This window comes from Oryzias latipes, chromosome 19 (assembly GCF_053564925.1).
Source record: "Oryzias latipes strain Hd-rR chromosome 19, Olatipes_Hd-rR_3.1".
Taxonomy (NCBI): Eukaryota; Metazoa; Chordata; class Actinopteri; order Beloniformes; family Adrianichthyidae; genus Oryzias; species Oryzias latipes.
Window position 1 is genome coordinate 13,372,380 of NC_136255.1, and position 22,950 is coordinate 13,395,329.

Consider the following 22,950-nt stretch of genomic DNA (forward strand, 5'->3'; position numbering starts at 1 on the left):
CCCCGCATTAGTCAAAGGAAGGAAAAATTAGAAAAAGAACAAAATCAGCAGACCTTTTTATTGTTGTTTTGGTGAAAAGAAGAACAAAAATCATAAAGCTCAGGAGGAAAACGATCAGATTCTCCTTCATATTGGTTTTGGACTCCACCTGGGCCTAAGCCTGATTGGTTAACACAACATATCTTTTTCAGCAGTCTAGATATTTGAACTCTGGACTCACCAAGATCCCCAAAACGTGCCGTACTGCCTTAAACACACTGCCAGACCCAAGGCTCCAGACTACGACCAATTGGTTGCATTTTGCGACCAAAATTTTAGAGTGTGCGACTAAATTTTACATCCAGTCGCACATGTGCTACCAGTAAATTTGCCTCCCCCACCCTTTTTATTTTTAATACATTAAACGTAGAAGGGGCACGTCAATGATCAATGAAATAATCAATGAGACGCGAGCCCACACGCACGCAGGCAGACACACACACTCACGCACATACTTATGAAACACGAGCACACATTCGCGTGTGTGCTCATAGGGGGTGGGGCCTAGAGATGTTCGCGCGCGCGTAAACATCTGTGGGAAGGAAACGGAGACAAATGTCATCACAACCTGATATGTGCGCGCGCCTGAGCTATGGGTAAGCTAACTATTGATTTATTCTTCCGACCTGCAGCTGGTGTACCAGGGCCAGAGTCTACAGCAGGGGTCTCAAACTCGCGGCCCGCCAGTTAGTATGTAAGACACTTTTTCAGTGTCGTGCGCGGAGTTGACCAACCAATCACAGTGGGGTTTATGACTCTTGGGGAGCGTGACAATGACAGGGTTTGAAAGCAGGAAACCTGACAGCCCCCTCCCCTGACCACATTAAGGAGTTCCTTACTTTCCTTTAGAACGTATTTTTTCGCTTGTAATTTTTAAATACATGCAGTCCGTGCTCAAATTTCCTGTGGGTCACACAGAACCGGAGGAAAATTTAGGTTTTGGTTACGGTTACGGCGGCGCATCAAACGGTTTATGCACGGCTGTTAGGGCAGCTCACCGCTCCCGCGGAAGTCGGGTCAGCTGAGGAGAATACATGTCCCACACCTACATGCGTGACAGCTAACGGGGCTTGAACTTTAAATATGTGCGAGTGACAAGATTTAGTCTTAGACGCGCTGAAAATACGTGGGGAAAATGCAACGATAGACGTTTTTAAAATGATCCAGTGCCGCGCCTGGATCGTTGGGGAGACCAGGCGGCGCGGGGGGGTTAAAGGCGAATGAAGGACAACAGGAAATTGGAGTTGTCCTTACCATTCAATTTAGTTTTAATATTCCTCTCCCCCTCAGTATGATCTGTGTTATTATATATTTTATACTTATTTGAATGTTTTGTAATGTATGTAGCCTTTTTTTAATCAATTGGTATTTTAAATTGTTTTGATTGATCACTGAACTAAAAAAACCATCAGGACACATGTCCCATAATGCATTGTTTTGTAGTCATCAGGGCAGCTTTCAGTCAGTGCAGTACTAAATTTCCAGCTGTGTTAGCTCAGGTTGGGGTCTTGCTCCCACCCTTTTCTCTGATATTTTTGTTTTGATTGACAGGTGATGTTGGAGCAAAAACAAAAATATACGTCACACACCAGGTGATGTGCGCAGCGTTGAGTCCACCTGGGTGATGTCAAACACACTTTTGGTGTCACCAACATACAGTTCCATCTGTTTTCTTTACTTATTTGTACTGTCATGACAGCGATGGTGCTGTCAGTTTACCTTGTTGCATCTTCAAAAGTGCAGATTAAAATGTGACACTAAATTTGAAACGGCACATTGTAATTTTTGCATCTATTATTAAAGTATTTATTAGTAATACAGTGGAAATTAGTAGATTTGGTTAGCCTGTTGATTTACGGGATGCGCCCCTAAATTTTCTGGTTGTGCCCCTAAAATTTTCAGTTAGGGGCCACTGTGCTCCTAGTAAAAAAAGTTAGTCTGGAGCCCTGAGACCACCGCAGTACACAGTTTCCGCTGCTCAAATCTAGGGATGGGTATCGTTAAGGTTTTAAGGGTACGACTACTTTTATTGATACTGCTTAACGATACGGTATTTTAACGATACTCTTATCGATACTTTTTAAGACGAAAAATAAATAAATAACAAATTAAGAACATAGTATTTGATTTCCTCATTACGCAACAACATTGTTTTTTTAACAAAGCATTTTACTTTATACATGATGTTCCAAAACAGACCTGGAATGCACCAGGCCGACCAGGGGTCGGCAACCTGTACCTCTCAAAGAGCCATTTAGATCAGTTTCCTACTGAGATGAAAGCACAGGGAGCCACAACACTAGGTGTGTCGATCGCATCGCGATAGTTAAAAATAAAATTCAATTGAAAGGATGGAAACAAATTCACTTTGATGCAGACTCCTTTCTATTTATTTATTTTTCTTTAAATCCAGTAAACCCAATAAGTTATTATTAATTTTATGGATGACAGCTATTTTTTATTAGGAAGCAGCTGTTAGTTTGGATTACGATTCTGGATTCATAAGCGGCGAGTCTAAGCCCGGCCCCCGCCTCTCTACTGTTCTTTTATTTCCCCCGCGTGCACGCTGGAGGGGGGATCCAGCGTGTTCTACACAGACGGCGCAATATACGCTCATCAGCGGTGGTACTCATGTGTCTGATTGACTATCCATCCCAAAACAGCTGCAGACACGCCCCCTCCGTGCGTTCACATGATAGTTATTACAAAACCACAGAGAGCCGCAGCACAGGGGGGAAAGCGCCACATGTTGCTCCGGAGCCGCCGGTTGCCGACCCCTGGTTTAGCTCTTTCAGCCATTGTATATCTTTGGTAGCGTTCGTGTGTGCGCTGCCTTGTCTTGTGTGTGTGTACTTGTGGGACACAAGAAAAATGCGGTCAGGTCAGATCTTACGGATACTGCGGTCTTGAAGAATGTTGCCCCGGGGCTCGTTCAAGACCGGGGCTCGGCACCCATCCCTACTAAAATCGCACCCCAGGCCTCAGATCATATTGGTACATTGACTTTATGCTGAAACTGGAGGCCCTTGACACGTGAATCCCATTCAGTGTGAACGCTGCTTAAGTGTTCGCTACAACGCAGCATACCCGTAGAAACATATGAACATTTTCACGCCACAAGGTCACCAAGTGATCTATGACTTTGATATTTCGTGTGGGCCATACAGTTTTGCCCATTTTTGACCACCTGACAGCTCGTACCAAGCTGTAAAGGCATTTGTGACTAAGACTTAATGTGTCTTTTTCTTCTGTTTACATGGACATGATTGCACAGGCCAGTGGACAATTACAGGAATACTAATTTGCCTCTTGTCTGGTGTAATATTCCCAGAGTTGAGGCTGTAACAATATAGGTGATTTGAAATTTCTCCTTTGTCTTCTATCATAGACTACCTGTTATTTGGATGTAATGAACCTGCACTTGTAAAAGTGTCTATCCACCAGCTGACCTTTGTTTTTTGAGCTGGCAGTGTTTGTTGCCTGGCACATAAGGGCGGGGGCCCCCTCGTCAGAGGACCGGCTGGCTCTCCGAAACCGCGCCACGTCCAGGGCTTTGAATTATGAATCTAGAGCAGGAGCGAGCGGCACCACTATCAGTGGGATGGCCAACCGAGTGATCCCTGTCGCTTTAATGAGCGGCGCATCAGGTGCTGTCGATCAGCCAAGAGAGGCACATGCGGCGGTGGCTGCCTGCTCTTTGTGCTGTTCAAAAACCTCCATCACACTAATTGGTTTCATGTCATTGCATAAGCAAGCTGTTGTTTGACTTTTGCTCTTTGCAAGGATATGAATATTTTAGGAGCCTCACGTTTCATAGGGTAGGAATCCACGCTGAGTGATGCCTCGACTTCAAATGAAAAGTGTCGTTGGTATGTTTGTAACAGCAGGCTGCATTTACTTTTGACTCCCTCTGGTCAAAAGGGATGACTGCTTCAGTGACACTGAAGATGGCGGTGGAGTTGATTGACAGCTGGGGTCTATTTACATCGAATGCTGCAGAGAATGCATTGTTTTTCTGCACCAATAATATGAAGATCAATTTTTCAAATTATACGGAATTCACGCTTCTGGCTCTAAGTTGGGCAATTTATTTAATTTCTCTCTTCCATCTGCAGTATAAAGAGATTTTTTTAAATTATGCAACAAAGTTATTTCCATTATTTTTACTCTTATGACTGACAAAAATAATAGACTGCAACTATGAGCCAGAAACAATCCAAAACAAGTTCTAAACACAAAACACAGTATAAATGTCCTGGAGAAAGAGCGCATTGCTTAAATCCCATTGTGAAATGCAAAGAAGCAGGGGCTGTTTACGTTTATGGACTGACAAATGTCGCACTTTCTAATTTGACAACAGTCTGGTCTGGTACTTGAGTACCTTAGGTGGACCTCTCACATTGACCCACTCCAGGAAAAGGCTCAGCAGAGGTTGTACTTCCTGCAACAACCTAAGAAGTTCAACCTGCCTCAGGTGCTGCTGACTGTCTTCTACATTGCAATAATGCAGTCTATCCTGACCACATCCATCATGGTCTGGTTTGGATCAGCAACTAGATGCGACAGGGACGGATCATCAGAATCATCAGATCTGCTGAGAGGATTATTGGTTCCAGCCTTCCCTCCATTCAGAACCTGTACTGGTCCAGGGTCAGGAACCGGGCTGGTAGAATCGCAAAAGACGCCTCTCATCCCGGACAATATCTTTTCAGCCTCCTCCCGTCAGGGCGGTGTTTTAGAACAATGTACACCAAAACCACTCGCCACAAGGTCGGCTTCTTTTCCAGAACCGTCACTCTGATGAACTCCTGACCAGTCACAGAGCACGGAACAGAAACACGAGAATTTTAACACCAAAACTACTGTTGTATTTTTATTTATCTTCATTTTTTTTATTATTAAACCTCTTGTTGTTACCCTTTTACACCTATTCTATACCTTGCTTGGTTTGCACAAGAGCATAAGACACCAAAGCCAAATTCCTTGTATATGCACTGTACTTGGCCAATAAAGCTGTTTCTGATTTACCACCACTGGCCAGTAAAGATGGAATTTCCGGCTCTTAAGAGGTTCTTTGGGATGTACTCAATTCAAAGACTAGCTCATTTAGCTTATCTTTACATTCATTCACTTTTTAGAAGCCAGCCTGGAAAGAATAAGCAGGAGGAACGATGCACTAAGATCTTATATTATATAATAATTTTGAACTTAAATTTCACACCAAAAATCAAATTTTAGTTATTCTAAAATATTAATTGTAGCTTGATTTGACTTGTGGTCAAGAATGTAAAAGTCTGATTCATTTAAAATGTTTCACTGCCATGTCCCTTGGTGTTAATACTGAGATCACTATTGACCCTTGGTATTAAGAGTGTTTATATGTGAAAAACTACCTTGACTTATGTTATTAATGCAACACCTAAACACAAAAAAAGAATAAAGCAGTTTACAATGAAGCTCCATACAAAAGCTTCAGTGAAACATTTTCCCAGAAGAACATTTTTAACAAAACAAAAAAGCTCAGAACAATAACATAATATTAACCAAAGTACATAATATTCCCAAAATGATAAAGCTGCTCCATGCCTCACGGCCTTTACTTCTTGTCTTTCGGCAAATTCTCATTGAGGAAGACGAGCGATCTCACTTTTGCCGGCTTCAGACGACTTCTCCTCTGTGTGAATATTTCTCCAACTTTTGAGAAAATTCTTTCGGCTGGAACTGATGTGGCCACAATGCAAAGCTTCTTGGCCACGAGTTTGCTAAGCCTAGGGTACACGGGGCCCCGAATTTTCCACCATATGAGAGGATCTTCATTTTTTGGAAGAAGAGGCTCCTCTAGGTAGCCCCGCACCTCCATAACAGCGTCTGCCGTGGGGTTACGAGTTGCCATTGTTTCAGCTACCTGCTCCCAGAGGTGGGAAATAAAATATTTTTGTTAGATTATTAGACTATTATTATTAAAGAAAGAAAAAAGACTTTTGACCATCCTTACGTCCTCATGGAAATAGCTCCAAACAATTGATTCTGGATCACCACTGCCTGCTTCTTCCTCCTGGACCGGTTGCTGGATGGGTTTGCTGGTGCTAGTTGTTAGGCTTGCTGCTGCAGCTGATACTCTTTGAAAAGCCTCGTCCGCAGTGCCACCATCCACGAATGCCATCCTTTTGAATCTTGGGTCCAGCGCAGCAGCATCAGCAAGGATGTAGTCGAATTCGATTCTGTAGAATCTAGCTGACATGCCAGAGGAAAGGGCGTTGACCATGTCTTGTGCTGGTTGTGTTGTTGCCCTCCTCTGGAAATCCGCCGTGGCTCTCTGCAACCCCCTGACCAGCAGTATTACTTTGGAGGCAGTCATGTAGCTAGTGAGAGAAAAACATTTTTTTTATAACAACACAATTATTATAAAGTTGTACCGACAATAATAAATGCTATGCTGTATTCAAATAGTCATAATTTAGCATCAGAAAATGTACATGCATGCTAGAATAAAGGCCAGTTGATCCACATACCTTTCTGCAATGAGCTCAACGGTGACCTCTTCAAAAGGCTTCAAGAGGGTGCATATTTCCTGCAATGTAACCCATTCCTCTGGAGATAAAGGCTGGACAGGTGCATTGGTAACAGCCAGGGTGTAGACAATGGGGTTTTTGTTGATGAGGAAACTTTGCAACATGTAATATGTTGAGTTCCATCTTGTGACACAGTCTCGTTTGGGTCGTAGTACGTCCATGTTCATTTGGAGCTGTGTTTCCTTCAGTTGTTGCGCTCCCTCTGTGCTTCCACGAAAGTATTCCACTGCTTCTCTAACTTTATTAATGATGGATTGTGGACCTTTAAGAGCATTTCTTACAACAAGATTGATGGTGTGTGCCAGGCACGGGAGGTGGGTCCATCCTGTTAACTGAATGGCCTCTGTGATGTTCGGGGTGTTGTCTGTTATGCAGCACACCACTTTCTTGTCGACCTCCCACTCTGCTGCAACACCGAGGAGCTTCTTTGCCAAGTTACCTGTGTGCTGCTCATTAAATTCAAAGCAGTCCAGGAGGCAGGAGGACATACGAAAGTCTTCAACAAAGTGACACGTTACAGACACGAATGACGTTGCAGCCTGTGACGTCCAACAGTCTGTTGTGAAGCAAACTGCTGACACTCTGGACAGTCTTGTCTTCAGTGATGCTACTTCTGTCTCATACATGTGAGACACTTTCTGGGTCAGTGCCCCCCAACATGGAAGAACGTAGGAGGGGTTGAGAGCGTAGCAGAAGTTTTCAAAGCCTCTGTCTTCCACAATTTTAAATGGTTGGAAATCACTAACTATCATCTTTGCCAGCTCTTCGTCTATCTCCCCCTGTTTCAATGGGGTCAGTGCAGGAAGGGAGAAGTCCCGACAAAGGCAGGTTTGTTCATGTGTTGGTGAGGGCCCAGTTGTAACAGGGGCTGATGGTGTAGCTGTGGTTTCAGGGACTGCAGCATTACTATAGCACCTCCCTGATGTGGAGACAGACGCTGTGGTTTCTGGGACTGCAGCGTTAGTATTGAGTCTGCCTGAGGTGGAGACAGACGCTGTGGTTTCTGTGACTGCGGCATTCGGACAGCGTCTGCCTGAGGCGGAGGCAAACGTACAGGCACTCTCCACTTCATCGTCAGAATAATGCTCTCTCTTCACCTCTGTGATTTTAACAATGGAGTGTTGAGTTTTTAAATGCCTGTGTAAATTGTTTGTGGAGCCTGACTTATATGAGATTATTTTATGGCAAATATTGCACTTAGACTTACTGTCTGCCTCAAGCGAAAAGTGCATCCAAATGCTGCTCCTCTTTCTGTGGCTCATTTTGCACGATGACAGATGGCCCTTCCCCCTCCTCCTGCTGCGCTTGAACGCACGCCGCTCTCTGCCGACACTCCCTTTTGTTTCTTTTCTTTTCCTCCCGTGAATTGAGCATGCACAGCTCATGTAGCATATAAGGAGGAGCTTTTTTGGGGCATCTGCGTAAACCAAAACTCTGAACAAGAGAGGGAAAAAAAGAACGAAGGAAGGAACGGCTCACAGCCAATCATGACTCGGTTCCCGTCGTTCATGTTAATGAAGCGTTCAGAAGAGTCCGTTCATTCGCGAACGTCACAACTCTACTGGCCAATGTCCCCCCCGCATCTGTTCAGACTTCCTGTTTCCTGTGCTTTGGCTGGACCTTGACGTGTCTTCCAAGGAGCAGCCGCAGCAGCTGCTGTTCCCATCCGTCCACTCCCTGCTGCTGCTTTCATTGGTGGCGTGACGTTCTGTATTTAGGCGACAGTCGGGTAGAGGAAGAGTTTCCTCGAATGTTAGCTTCGTTTAGAGGAGGAGCTGAAAATGATGACGTCACTCCCCTGCCAGAATTTGTGTCCCCTGTTGCTATGGTCGCAGCACAACTTCTGGCATCGTTGATTTGTGACTTTGTGTTGTTGCACTCATATTTTGCCCCCAAAAGTCTAGAAAGAAGGTTGATGTTTATAGTATACTTTATTCTGGGATATTCAGTTTCGAGAGGGGAGCACGACCCCCCCCACTAAAAAAAAGGAGGAAAAAAAACATTGCCAGCCCCCCCCCCCCCTACATGCAGTTTTGCTAGAGCAGTTTTCGCGTACAGTTAATGAAATTAGCTCTGGTGGGGGGGGGGCCTGCAGGTGACTTAAACAGGTAGAGATGGGGGGAGGGGCTTAGAAAAAAAACAGGATTCTGCATCAAATTGAATTTGTTTCCATCAACGCACTCATCTTAACTCTAGGTGTTTGACAGACAGAAAAATTGGAAGTGGAAGAAAAACACTCCAAGCATTAAAGAAATCCGGCGGTGTCCAAAGTTGATGCTTGCTAGGCGCCAAATACGACCAAATTTACTGTTGAGGGAGTAAAAATTTGAGCAACATTTGGCTAATGATGATTTGCACTGAGACTAGTCTTGTTGGCTTATTGGTGGATTTCATCTTCTGCTGTTCTCATATACAGTCAGTGCTTCAGATGAAATGCACACAATCATTTGTCTTTTTTTGTTCAGTTTTATGTGACACTCGTGCACAAAAACAGAAGAATATGTCCTTTAGTTTCCATCGATGTTCATTCATTCATGGAAATGACCAGACTTCATTCATTCATAATTTGTGTCAGGGCGTGTTAACTGTGAACTAACACAGGTGGGGTGAGGACGCTGTCCAGTGTTCTGTCTAGGGCGTCAGACTAGCCTCTGGTTTGGACAGAGATAGAGATAGTTTTGAGAGAGTGTGGAGATTCAGGAGAAATTGTTGTTGCTGTTGTTTTTTTGTTTTTTTTTCTTATAAAACCATTAATGTGTCCCTTAAACACACTGGCCTGATCACAATGTTATAAAAGCACGATCCCGGTGAAACTGACCTGTTCTTCACCCCAGAGGGTTTATTTGTCAGAATCTTAATTCTAAGCCGAGTACAGTCTAACGTCAAGGGCAGCTGCATGTGTTGGTAACGTGCGAAAGGCTCTCTGTGATCTATTATGGGCATCTTAACCCGGCGTCCTCACTCAGGTGTTTAGTGCAGCGTCAGTAGAGCCTCTCCTCAGAGGACGCACCAAACGAGTGGTTTGGAAGGAGCAGCTGCTGTTTGTGTGAGCGCATGCTGATGCTGTGGATGAACTGCAACTCCAGAAAGGCCACAGGCAGGACTCCAGTTATTGACTCGCTTAATGATGGCTCTTAGTGCAGCGCGGGCATCTGATACCCACTACACCTCCTGCGGTTATGTAAGAGCATTGCTGCAGGCTCACGAGCTATTTTAGGTTTCACGGGTAAAGCATGCATATGCAGCAAGGCGGGAGGGATTGAAAAGAGAAGAAAAACAAAATAAATAGTAAAATTTTAGGTCTTTTGATCCACAATGCTGTTGTACCAGTGAGTATAATCTAAAAATCAAAAACAAAGGCTGGTAAAAGTTATTAAAAAGTCTAATAAAAGTCCACACAAAACAGGCAGACAAAAGCTCTATGTGTCTATTTGTGCAACAGCAGCACATCCTTCACAGTCGCTGTAGCAGCAGCAGCTGTCCCAGCATGCTCAGTCTTCTGGGCGGAGTTCTACAGACATGAAGAGCAGAGGCTATTCCTGAGCACCTGTTCACCTGAGGGTTTCCAGCATCTTGCTTACGAACCAGGAAGGGCTTAAACTCCCGGGGTGCTCTTCTTTCTATCCATAGTGGCTGCCGCAAACTTTTCACACCCCTTCGGACTGACCAGCAGGCTGGCCGTGTCCTTCTGGGCCTCTCTTCTCGCTTCCCCCAAGCTCCCCTCTTTTTGTGCTTCTTTGGTCTGGACCCTCTCCCTGCTTCCGGGGATGTGTCCAGCTTATTTGCAAAACCGATTGTCCTGCTGACAGCTAAGAGAACCCTAAAACACCAAACATCACATAGAAATCCATGTGAAAACCTTAAAATACTCCACCCTGTGACATGACTAGAATAACTGTGAACAAATATTAAGATAACCACAGCATAAAGAATATGCTAACAAATCAACTAAACTCTTGATGTCATTAAAAATCCCTAAATACATCGAATTTTTTTGTTTTTTTTTTTTTTTTTTATTGTACATTTTTCAATTTACAGACATTCACAGTCACTTGCACAATAAACAATTGTTAATATCTAACACACATTTAAGACCGAAAAAACAAAAAACAGTAATATTTTTAACAATGTGTGTACCTTTTTTTTTTACATCGAATTGGGGGTCTCTTTGAAACATCTCACCTAAGCTGGGCGCTTCTGCTTCTGCATTGCTGTCAGTAGCAAACACTGAAACACACACCTACACTGCCCTCTAGTGGTTATTAGTGGGAAAATAGCAAACCATTTATTTTTGAAAAGATCACATAAAAGTCGTATAAACTATGCAAAAAACACAAGTTATACTCCAAAAAAGTACAGTCAAAAGTTTTGTCTAATTCAAGGTATGTATTACACCAAAATTGACACACTTGTTTTTTCATGCTGACATTATAAAAAAAAGGTTTATAAAAGATTTAACAGACTTTCGATTTTAAAATAATACTGCGTCTTTTCTCCAAAGAGTATCTTCCACGACTGCAGCTAAGTGTGAGGGGAAAAAAACACGAAATCTTTGTCATTTCTAGCAGTTCATTTCTTGTCTCTCCTTTGTTGTTTTGTGTCCACTGTTGCGTTCTCCCCTCATCACCCTCGCCCCCTTGCCTTCATGAGTTGTTGGTTTATTATGAGGGAAATCTCTGCTCTTGAATTTGAATTGAGAGGCTTTATTTTTTTTTTTTTTTTTTTTTTTTTTTTTTAACTTGTCCTGTCCAACAGCTGGGCAGACAGATGAGAGCTGAGGGCCTCTTGTGTTGGACAGATTTTACTTTAACAAGAGGGGTTATTAATCTTCAGACAAATCAAAGGTATGTCTGGATAAACCCCTTTTGTAATTGAGGCCAGACTTTATTAATTTCAATCATGTCTGAAAATCTTTGGTGTTGGACCGGACGGAAAAGGAAAGAGGGGAAGAAGAGAGAGGGACGATAGAGAGAGGGGGGGTAGGGGGTGATAATAGGAGGGGAAGGGGGATAAGACCATGAAGCAGCATAAAGCAACAAGTTTACTGGTTGTTAATCATTATGGTAACGTTCAAATGTAGTACAATAAGGGCGGAGCCTGTCCACACACACACTCAAATGTTATAAACACACCTGCTAGCTGCAAAAAATGTCCACCTGTCGACATATATACAAAACAGATAGTGTTCACACGCATACTTATGCCTTAAAACCAACTAGTGTGAAATATTTCAGTCATTCAGTCATGCAAACTGTAAGTGCAAAGGTGAGCTAACACCTGTGCTCAGGTGAGTGTTTATGTTCTTCTAAAATGGATGGTGGAACGTGGAAAGAAGGAGGGAGAGTGCCCAGCCATCCCCACCCCAAGACCCCCACCGCAGCAGCAGCGGCAGCCGGAATCCCCCCAACGCCACACGGGAACCGGCAGGGAACAACCGCCGCCCGGGCGACCAAGCCCGCCACCCAGGCCAGGGCCAGCAGGACCGCCGCAAGGCCCCCAGAGCCAGAGAGCAGGGAAGCACGGAGGGAGAGAGAGCGCCGCCCCAGCCCAACCAGGAGAGCAGCCCCCCCGCCGCGCCGGGAGAACCCAACGCAGGGCCCCACCGGAGACGGACGCCCACAGCCCCAGACGAGCACCCCACCACCACCCAGGAGTTCCGGGCATCCCCCCGCCCCAACCCCAGGTACGAGCCAGGACCCCCCAAGGGAGACCCGCTCCGCGCTCCAGGCAGCCATCCGCCCGGCCCGCGGCCGGTCCAGGGAGGAGCGGGGCAGGGGCCCGCCGCCCCCGCCCAAGAGGGGGGGAACCCCGGGGAAAAAAAAGAGGGCCCACAAGGGGTGTTGTAAATATGGCCCGACCAGGCTCGGCCACAGTTGGAAATATGGCGGGGCCCAGCGCCCAGGAGCAAGGACCAGAACCCACCCCCCAGGGACACGAACACTCCCGGCTCAGATGTAATGTGAACCCCCCCGCCGCGCGGAGAGAGCACCGCCGGGCCCAGGAAGCCGGCACCCCGGGGACACGGCCGCCGTTGCAAAGGGGCCCGTACCCCCCACCAGGGAAGAGGCAGGGGACAGATGGTCCTAGGTCCCACCTTCCTTGCAAAATGTGTGTGCGTGTATGTGTGTTTGAGAGGGTGTGTGTGTGCATGTGTGTGTGTTTATGTTGGAATGTATATATTGAGGGGGGAGGGGTGTGTGTGCTAAGGGGGGTGCAGTTAAAATTGGCGGGTAGGGCACTGAGGGGACATCTCCTGATTACTCACAGTGACGTCCCCTCACCCTCCCCACCAAGGGACCCTAAATGTCTAAGGTGTTTTGAATTGAGAGGCTTTAGAGTGAGTGACTCAGTGGGGGATTATCAAACACGCTTCTGCATTATACCTCTCAGTGGAGCCTCCAGGTTTGTAGCCTATCAACATGGATCCCACCCTGCAAAACTGGAACTGCATAACACCTAGTCTGTCATATATCAGAATAGAGCTGTGAAAGAAAAAACTGTAGGTGGCAGTCATGCCCTAGTAAACATTAGAAAAAGAACAGAAGAAGCCCCTCCCTGCCGTTTCCCTGCTTGTCCGGTGTGAACACCACAGGCTGATTGTGCGTTCATGAAACCGTATATAGCTCCTTCTTGAACATGCAACACATGCCCAGTGTGAACGTAGCATAAGGATGGCAAACATGTGGAGGGAGTTATTTCCCTTGGATTGAGTGCAGCACTCTACTCTATAGTCATTTATATTCAACACTAAAACAACCATTTTATCATGATGTGTCACTTCAGTTTACCTTTCCACTGCTAAAAAGGATGCAGTGGCCAGTTCTCCACGCTTCCTATAAGGAAGTTTGACCTTCTACGCGCTGACATGAGAACTCCACGTTGGGTCATTATGTGTCTGAGGAGAGCAGCAGAGCTCTGCAAGTGGATGTCAATCTGCATAAACACACAGAAAGGTTGCCCGTGCCACAGAGACGTTTACTGTGGAGCACAGACCGCCATTCCCATTCTCCTTCCATTCCGTCTATTTTTGATGACATTTCCCAACATTTGAGCTCTGGGTTCTTTTCCATCAGTCTGATCATAATGAGCATCTGGACAGATCTTTTCCCGTGCTCCATGTCTTTTTATCACTGCTTTGATTGGATTTAATGTCTGGATAGTCACAATTAGAAACATTAAAGGGATGGTTGTTGATGATCACAGCTTAAACAAAAGTGTAAAAATTCATGTTTTATCAGAGGAATTGTATCTGCGATCAATCTCTGTCCTCCAGATTTAAGTAGAATTTTTTTTATTGTGTTCATATCCATATATATGTTTGCCGCCTTCCTGAACCGACACATGCTTGTTAGCAATTTTGACGGACAGACGGATACATCATTAAAGTAATTGGATGTTTAAATGTCAGCACAGTCTTAGAAGCTAACCGCCCACTCACGCCACCTTCCTTTTCTGTGATTTTACTTTCCTTTTTTTGTTTTGTTTTTTCCTCGCCATCAGATGATAGTTTTGATGGATCCCATGGAAGACCCCGATGACATCCTGCGTGCCAACCGCTCCAGAGAGAAGACATACCTGTTTGATGTGGCGTTCGATTTTTCAGCCAGTCAGGTTAGTCCGACGTTCAAGTCATGTATTGGCTGAAGAGAACAGAATATTTGCTTTTTCTTAGTTCATGTGCTTGGATCTCCTGCTCAGGAAGAGGTGTACCGAGCTACAACCAAACCCCTGATCGAAGGCCTCATATCAGGATACAACGCCACAGTGTTCGCATACGGACCCACAGGTCTGTGCTGCACGTGACACAACACTGTAGTCAGCTGCTAACGTGCTTGGAGGATGATGAGACATGCTGTTGGCACATGTACCACTGCCACTTCTGTCTTATGCCCGGCTGTTGCATTTCAAGAAGCTATGAAGGACTGGCGGAGTGCTGTCAGTACATCAAGTCCTACTCGAAGCTGCAGAAGATGTTCAAAAAGCGGCTTCATTTGCATTGCAAACACTCTTAGATTAGCATAAATTAGAAATGTAAAAATGTCATCGTTTTTTTAAACATCTGAATAAAATGATTTCCATTTTATTACAGCCACTTACCAATACACAAATAGATTTTTTTTTAAATTTAAGCTTGTTTTTAATGAAATATAATTTTGTTTTGGTGTCTTGTGTTGTCAGGGTGTGGGAAGACCTATACCATGTTGGGGACGGACAAAGAACCGGGTATTTACGTCCGAACGCTCAACGATCTGTTCCACGCCATCGAGGAAACCAGTGACGACATGCTCTACAGTGTCTCCATGTCTTATCTTGAGGCAAGTCTCCAAAAAAAAGAGAAAAAAATGACATCCAGGCTTTTATTCTGGACATGAATCCAAATGGTCAAGTGGATCCAACACTACTGTGGCATAAATCAGGACTCATCACCCCTTCATGGTTGACTTTATTTCCAGTTTAAAACAATTCTAATGTTCTGGATTTAATTGTATGTTGTGAATCAGACATACTGCATATTGTGTCTGCTTATGTCCTAATCATAGTTGTGAACTTGTTCTGTTATGAACTTCTGTTATGACAGAAAAATGGCTGAAGTTCTACTTTTTTCCCCTCTTGGTAGCATTTTCTCTGTGAATTACGTCCTACTTTGAAACAAGCACTTTATGTTTGAAGCCATAAGTGTAATTAACAGTGAAACAAGATTTGATGCTCTAATTAGAATCAGCCACAATTCATTATAGTTGTAGTTTTTAGTCTGAGTGGGTGTGGAGCAGAAAACGCTTCCCACTCTGACTGCAGCCTGGACTGACAAAAAGCTTTTCATTTGTTGTGTGAAAAACCTAAGTTTTAAACTAAAAATGGGACTTTTCGTGTCAGCAGTTGGTCTCGCTTTAGTGTCGGTCATTTTGATTGATGGTTTTGTGTTCAGCTATTCTTGTACACAACAGGTTTCTCAGGCAGCACCTACAGTACAGACCAACCGTTTGGACACACCTTCTCATTCAAATGAATGAATGATCACTTTAGATCTGTAGATTTCTTACATTTAAGTTAAAGGTAAAAAGCACTCTACAAGACCTTTTTAAACTGTGCTTTTTTTTTAATCTACCACTGTTGTGGAATCATCATTAACAGTCTAGATAATTTAAGGTTCTCTTGATATTTTTAAGCTATGGTGCAGTCATTTTTTGAAACTCTGAAATATCCACAATTGTGTTTTTTGCATTTGGTTGTTGAAGACTCCCAAAACTTCTATCTTTTCAGTTATGGTATAAAAAAACCTCATGGTTTAGTTTTTCAGGTTTCCATAAACTCACACTATCTGCTCCAAATAGATGAGAACTTCCTTATTTAGATTCCTGCTCAAATGTTGCTTTTCTCCTTTTAAAAACAGCTTAGGAACGACTGTCAGACTTAAATTTGATTTAAAAAAAAACTGTAATTGTTGCTTAGAGAAAAAATAATAATAACTGAGCTTCTGAAAAATTTGACACCCAAATAAAAAGCGATGAAGAATGACTAATAAAGCTGATGTTGATTCTTAGAGTTGAAATGGTATAAAGATGTGAAGAGCTGTCAAGTCCTCTCAAAGTCCACAGGTTGTTGAGCGTCGTCTCATCGCCGGCGAAGGGCGTTCTTCGTGTTTTGTGTTAGTGATTATCGCCGTGCAGCGCCTGGACAAAATGTTCCCATGAGACAGACAACACGGACACCATCTGTGACGTTTATTGATCCTTTTGTGGATAAGCTTCCACTCAGAAGTCCACGGCAGATGTGTGTTTGCCGTCACTGTGGTCAGTCTGTTTCCACAGCTACCTCCGCATTTACAGGCTTCATTGTATCTTAATGGCCGATTGAGCAAAACGCAAACATCAGATCCTTTCCTCATCTTCAAACCTCTTTTCCACATCAGGTTTCAGAAATGTATACAAACATGTAGAGACACCCAGGTGGATGGTAATATTTTTTGGGTTATAAATACTTATAAATAACAAAACCAACTTATTTTGATCCATGCTTACTTTTCTTTTGTCGATATTTTTTCCTTTTGATTTTAAGGTCCAGAAAAGTGTTGAAAAAAAGTACATTTTTAGTTTTACTTTACATCTGAAAAAAACCTTTTAAAGCTTTATTTATATTTGTAAGGATGACAAAAACAACTCTATTTTCTGGCGTCAGACCGCATAAAACAATCGTTATGTCTGGATGTGTCGTAGTGAGCCAACATCTTTTTAGACTGATGGAAGATTGTCATCTGGTGGACACTAGCCCCAATTTTCATTTTTAATCAAATGAAAGCACGTCCACCTGCCACCCAATGAGTTTTTAAATTAATAACTTGGGTAAAAATTTAGCAAATGATTTTAGGTTTAAGTTCTAATCTTTAATCTTAGAAAACAAGAAGAATTTGACCATAAGTCAGAGGTTTCTAGCTCATATTTTTTTATTTGTCACCATAGATCTACAATGAAATGATCCGTGACCTTCTGAACCCATCATCTGGCTTCTTAGACCTCAGAGAAGACTCAAAGGGCGTCATTCAGGTTGCAGGCATCACTGAGGTGTCCACCATCAACGCTCAAGAGGTTAGAGGGCAGCTGACTCTGCGCGGGCTGACACTGACGCGGAGTGAACCAAAACACCATGTCCTTTCAGATCATGGAGTTGCTGGTGAAGGGCAACAAACAGCGCACGCAGGAGCCGACCGCCGCCAACCAGACATCGTCCCGCTCCCACGCCGTGCTGCAAGTGGCGGTCAAACAGCAGAGCCGCTCTCGCGACGTCTCGCAGGAGGTCCGCTTCGCTCGCCTTTTCATGATCGACCTCGCTGGCTCGGAACGAGCAGCACAGGTGTGTGTACGTAACAGAGGAAAGTGGACACAGGCGGAGGTTTTCTTTGAAACTGCGAGGTAGCTTTTGTAGAGTTTTAGGATCCAGTTTGCGTGTCTAACAAAGAAATGCAGCATTTCATTTATGCTTTCAGGATCAAAACAAAGTTAAACCCCTTTGTTATTTAATCAAGAAGGACCCATCCTAATCTTTACTATTTTAAAAGCTGTTTGCTGTTTTTTAGCCACAAAAAAAACAAAAAACTGTCATTTTCTTAGACATAGTTTCTGCAGAGCAGCAGTCATCATTAGACATTTGAGTTGTGGGTGGGAGTGTTGGTGCAGAGCAACCCCCCCTCCCCTTCCCATCGATCACAACTGAGCAATCTGTTTACAAGGTCTCCAACTAGCTTACAGTCCCTCACATGGATGAGGTTAAGCGAGTAGCTTGGGTTTATATGCTCTGGAGAGCTCTACAGAGGCGCCATGTCTGGGATCACCTGATAATTCAGTCTCTCCTGGTGCGGCGTTCGTCCCAGCAGCGGGAGCTGCGCCTCGGTTACGGCCGTTTAAATGTTACTTCCATCCGGAAAGTAACCAGTTAACTTCAGAAAGGGGAAAGATAAAACTGGAGCATCATAAGCCCATGGAGCTGCAGCGATCGTGCCTGCTATGACGGCACCCATAGTGGCTCTGCGTCTGCCAGGCAACCAACCACCGGCGGGCAAGCATAGCAAGCTCCGCCGTGACGCACGCTAGCTCTGCCAGACCCTGGGCAGCAGAGTTGGCTAGCTAGCTCCCTACTCTGTCCACTGGGCGGCTGGCTAGCATGATGGGCTCGATCCCTCCTACTCCATGGGCTCTGTGACAGGCTGGCGACCTGTACAGGGTGTAACCTGCCTTTGCTCAACAGTAACCGGGGCGGTCTCCGGCAACCCCGCCATCCCCAGCCGGTTAAGAAGATGGATAGAAGTTCAGGACAAAACTCTTTGCATCGAGCGGCCATGTTGGATTTTCTTTTCTACCTTTAGATCGCAGCGCCCGACACCCAAATCGCGCCGCAGGACCCCAGATCGTGTCTGTATATCAACTTAACATTAAAACTCTACGCCCCTGATGCACGAACCGCATCTGGCGTGAATGCAGCATTAAACTGAGCTTTAAACCATATTTGTCACCTGTAGTAACTGGTCATTTTGCCGGGGGAAAAAGAAAGAAAAAACCCAACTTTTGGCTTATGGTAGATTGTTCAGAGCATGTCAAGAAAAGAGTCTGATCTGAACAACAAAATCTAGCTACCAAGGGAACCCTGACTGACCCATTTCCTGTGGAAGCACAACTAAGCCTTTTATTCTCAGGTCCAGAGACAGAATCACTGCACAAACTCCAGCGCTTTGCTGCAGGTCGACCAACATGTGGGTCTGTTGTTAGTCACAGCTGTCACAGTTTGTTTTTACCGCACTGCTTGGGTTCTCCTTTTTGTTTATTGCACAAAAGTTGTCCAATTGAAATTCTTATGCAGATTTAGTTTTATTTGTGTTGCTCCGTAACGAACTGGCAACAAGTGGAGCAACCTGGAAGACTAAAGCAAGGTTCTTGAATTCTACCCAAATTGGTGGTTTTATAAATTCCTGTTTCCATAATGTGGTCACACCGTATTGTTCTATGCAGCAAGGCAGGAAAAAAAGAACATCAGACATTGTGTAACATGTTGCCTTTGTTGTGTATTTCCAGTGTTGTTTATACAGGTCAAGCTGGATCTCTGTCGTCTCTTTTCACAGCTATGATCTTTCATGTTATACTATCATGGCCTTCTTTCAGACTCAGAATAGAGGTCAAAGGTTGAAAGAAGGAGCCCACATCAACCGCTCCCTGCTCGCTTTGGGCAACTGTATCAACGCTCTGAGCGACAAAAATGGAAACAAATACGTCAACTACCGAGACAGCAAGTTGACGCGCCTCCTAAAGGTAACGCCGCTCATTCCTGTAGACCTTCGGCTTTACATTTTTGCATGTTTTAAGCATTCTCCGTCGTTGTTTTTAGGATTCCTTGGGTGGGAACAGCCGAACGGTCATGATCGCTCACATCAGCCCGGCATCCACAGCTTTCGAGGAGTCCCGGAACACCCTGACGTACGCTGACCGTGCCAAAAGCATTCGAACGCGGGTAAATCCACAAATACAAATCACTTTTTCATGCCAGTGTTTGATAATGACATGGTGTGTGCTTCTTTGGCCGTTTTAGGTGAAGAAGAACCTGATGAATGTGTCTTACCACATTGCTCAGTACACTAACATCATCTCAGACCTGCGCTGCGAGATCGAGCGACTCAAAAAGAAGATCGCAGAGCAGTCGAGCCGCCAGCTCAGCTCCGAGCGAGCCGACATCCGCAACGTCCAGGGTACATTGTCCTCCCATTTTAATGCTGGACACGGATGTCTTCCGTGTAAACCGTAGTGACTGCTCTCTCCTCTGCACCTCCTGCAGCAGAGGTCCAGGCCCACGCCGGCCTGCAAAGCCGAGCGGATATGGAGCAGTTGCGGGAGCAGCTTCTGCACGCTTTCCGCCAGCAGATGGACATCAGGAAGAGCCTGATGGAGCTGGAGAACTCCAACATGGAGATCCAGATCGATAAATCCAAACACCTCCTCATCATTACAGAGTCAGCATTTCAGATTTGTGAAATGATAGCAGCTCATAACTACAATAATATAACAGAATAAAACATTTCCTCCGCCTTTTTAAACTAGGACCTCTGATACGTCTTTAAAATTTCCACTTCTTTTCTCCTTCCTTAGCTGGGAGCAGGAGAGGAGCAGGCGCAGGAGCAAGTGGCGAGCAGAGAGGAGAAAGGAGAGCGTCAAGAAGGATGAAAGCGAGAAGGATTCTGACTCCACTGAGTCTCCCCCAGACACCACAGAGACCCAGGACGTGCTGCTGGCCCGAGAAAACCTCACCTTCCTGGCTGCAGAACAGAAGAAGATTCAGAAGCAGAAGGTTGGCTTGGTTCTTGTCTCCTCTCTGGATAGTATCACCAAACTGTTGTCGATTTTGCTTCTTGCTTGCTGTCATCAGAATCTGCTGGAGCACCAGTTTGTGGAGCTGCGGGATCAAGCCCGACGCCTGGAGGAGCTGCTGCCTCGGAGGGTGAGCTCAGAGGAGCAGCGGGAGGTCCTGGGCCTCCTCTGTAAGGTCCACGAGCTGGAGATCGAGAACGCCGAGATGCAGTCGCACGCGCTGCTGAAAGACAACGTCATCCGACAGAAAAACTTTGTGGTGCAGCGCTTTGAGCAGTACAGTCACCTGTGTGATGAGATCATTCAGCAGCAGAGACAGTTTATCGACGGTGAGTTCAATGTTAGGGGAGAAATGGGGACCTGGGATCTCAGCATGAGTGACTTTCGGTTACCTTCTTCCAGACCACAGTCTGCCAGTGCCTCCATATCTCCAGGAGCTCTATGACATGTATATGAGGGAGCTTGATGACAGGAAGCTGGACAGAGTCATGGCCCTCGATAAGATGTCCATCCGACACACCATCAAGGTAACCAAAGCATGACAGAGCAGAATATTCGACCACACAGGAATCCAGCTAATACAAATACTTTTCACCTTTTCCAGGACGGCTCCCTGCCGAGGATCGCCCTTCCTGTTCTGGGTAGCGACAGCATGCAGGACATAGACTCAGACCAGGACAGCCTTCGCAACATGTCCGACAACAACCGAGGACAGGCGCGGATGCGCAGACACACCCTGCCCCCCATCCTGCCTGAACCTGAGCTGTAAGAAGCTACTGCCGGAATCCTCCATCGATCTCAGATGTAACGCTCATTCCATGTTCCAACCTTTGTCTGGCAGAGGTTTTAGGGGCAGCCCTCACGTCAGGCCCATGAAGACCTCCTCTGTGATGACTCCACCCCCAATCCACATCAACGGGAAAGGCAACAGAGAGGTACCAACACCCTCATGAGTCACCTGAAAGTGGATGGGAATTCACTCACAATGGATTTCTGTTTAGACTACGATTCCCTTTAATCGTCTAATCTCCAAACCCTCCTCCTGATTTCCTGTTGGAAGAACACATTAAAGATGTGAGGCATCCACTTTTTTCAAATCAAACAAAAACAAATCACATAAATGCAGCTTCCAGTGATCAGAAAGACAAGGAATTACATATTTTCGGCACTATAATGCACGTGTAAAAGCTAACATTTATTTTAAAAATAACCTGAAATGTGGAAATGACGGCTGACATCAGCGTTATAAAACCATGTTCAGAAGAAACTTCAACTTGTTTTAATACTCTGGGATTTAAATTTTATGGAGTAAAAACCAAAATAAAAAGCAATTATTTTAGTTTCTGGATGAAGGTTATCTTTTTATTAGCCAGATGATGTTTGTCAGTCAGACCCTCCCCAGCTGATTTTCAGATGGAGGAGGAAGAACAGGTGCCACCATCTGAGGAGTCCGACGGCGAGGACGCCAACAAGGCTGACTTTCCCTTTTATGGCGGAACAGAAAGGACGGGGGGGGGGACTTTGCCAGCCGCTAAATTCCAGCATCATTGAGGTGCAAAGTGCCCCTGGTGTGGGAGGCGGAGCCTATCTATCATCTGTCAGGATTCCTTTTTTTTTTTTTTTTTTTTTTTTTTTTTTTTAACTTGTCCTGTCCAACAGCTAGGCAAACAGATGAGAGCTGAGGGCCTCTTGTGTTGGACATATTTTATTTTAACAAGAGGGGTTATTCATCTTCAGACAAACCAAAGGTATGTCTGAATAAACCCCCTTTTGTAATTGAGGCCAAACTTTATTAATTTCAATCATGTTTGAAAATCTTTGGTGTTGGACCGGACGGAAAAGGAAAGAGGGGAAGAAGAGAGAGGGACGTTAGAGAGAGGGGGGGGTAGGAGGGTGATAATCGGAGGGGAAAGGGGGTAAGACCATGAAGCAGCATAGAGCAGACAGGCTTACTGGTTGTTTATCGTTACGGTACGGTTCAAATGTAGTACAAAAAGGGCAGGGCCTGTTCACACACACTCAAATATTGTCAACACACCTGCTAGCCGCAAAAATGTCCACATGTCAACATGCACACAAAACAGATAGTGTTCACGAACGCATACCTATGCCTTTAAACCAACTAGTGTGAAATCTTTCATTCATTCAATCATGCAAACTATTAGTGCAAAGGTGAGCCAACACCTGTGCTCAGGTGAGTGTTTATGTTCTTCTAAAATGGATGGTGGAATGTGAAAAGAAGGAGGAGGAGCACCCAGCCACACCCATACCCCCGCCGCAGCAGCAGCGGCAGCCGGAATTCCCCCAACGCCACACGGGAACAGGCAGGGAACAACCGCCCCCCGGGCGACCAAGACCGCCACCCAGGCCAGGGCCAGCAGGACCGCCGCGAGGCCCCCAGAGCCAGAGAGCAGGGAGGCGCAGAGGGAAAGAGAGCGCCGCCCCAGCCCAGCCAGGAAAGCAGCCCCCCGCCGCGCCGGAAGAGCCCAACGCAG

The 22,950-nt window shown here is 45.2% G+C and overlaps 2 protein-coding genes across 4 annotated transcripts in view; one reads left to right on the forward strand and one right to left on the reverse strand.

Annotated features, from left to right (window-relative positions):
• The window catches only part of kif19 (kinesin family member 19), a 42,995-nt gene that overhangs the window by 10,548 nt on the left and 9,497 nt on the right, over nucleotides 1–22,950 (forward strand). Inside the window, exons 3-16 of one of the 3 annotated variants that reach the window (XM_004080613.5) lie at nucleotides 14,112–14,222; nucleotides 14,310–14,397; nucleotides 14,790–14,926; nucleotides 17,069–17,194; nucleotides 17,265–17,459; nucleotides 19,259–19,405; nucleotides 19,482–19,604; nucleotides 19,683–19,839; nucleotides 19,926–20,100; nucleotides 20,237–20,435; nucleotides 20,514–20,784; nucleotides 20,858–20,982; nucleotides 21,060–21,220; nucleotides 21,297–21,390. In XM_004080613.5, the coding sequence (XP_004080661.1) occupies nucleotides 14,112–14,222; nucleotides 14,310–14,397; nucleotides 14,790–14,926; nucleotides 17,069–17,194; nucleotides 17,265–17,459; nucleotides 19,259–19,405; nucleotides 19,482–19,604; nucleotides 19,683–19,839; nucleotides 19,926–20,100; nucleotides 20,237–20,435; nucleotides 20,514–20,784; nucleotides 20,858–20,982; nucleotides 21,060–21,220; nucleotides 21,297–21,390 (2,109 nt within the window). Of the gene's footprint in view, nucleotides 1–14,111; nucleotides 14,223–14,309; nucleotides 14,398–14,789; nucleotides 14,927–17,068; nucleotides 17,195–17,264; nucleotides 17,460–19,258; nucleotides 19,406–19,481; nucleotides 19,605–19,682; nucleotides 19,840–19,925; nucleotides 20,101–20,236; nucleotides 20,785–20,857; nucleotides 20,983–21,059; nucleotides 21,221–21,296; nucleotides 21,391–22,950 lie in introns of all 3 variants that reach the window. The other 2 variants (XM_020711997.3, XM_011488344.4) reach the window with 2 other exon arrangements.
• LOC105356577 (E3 SUMO-protein ligase ZBED1-like) lies at nucleotides 4,114–8,253 on the reverse strand. Its single transcript, XM_011488343.4, has 3 exons — nucleotides 6,552–8,253; nucleotides 6,035–6,401; nucleotides 4,114–5,944 (listed from the first exon to the last, which is right to left on the reverse strand). The coding sequence occupies exons 1-3, from the start codon at nucleotides 7,994–7,996 to the stop codon at nucleotides 5,636–5,638; spliced, it is 2,121 nt and encodes a 706-aa protein (XP_011486645.1). The 5' UTR covers nucleotides 7,997–8,253; the 3' UTR covers nucleotides 4,114–5,635.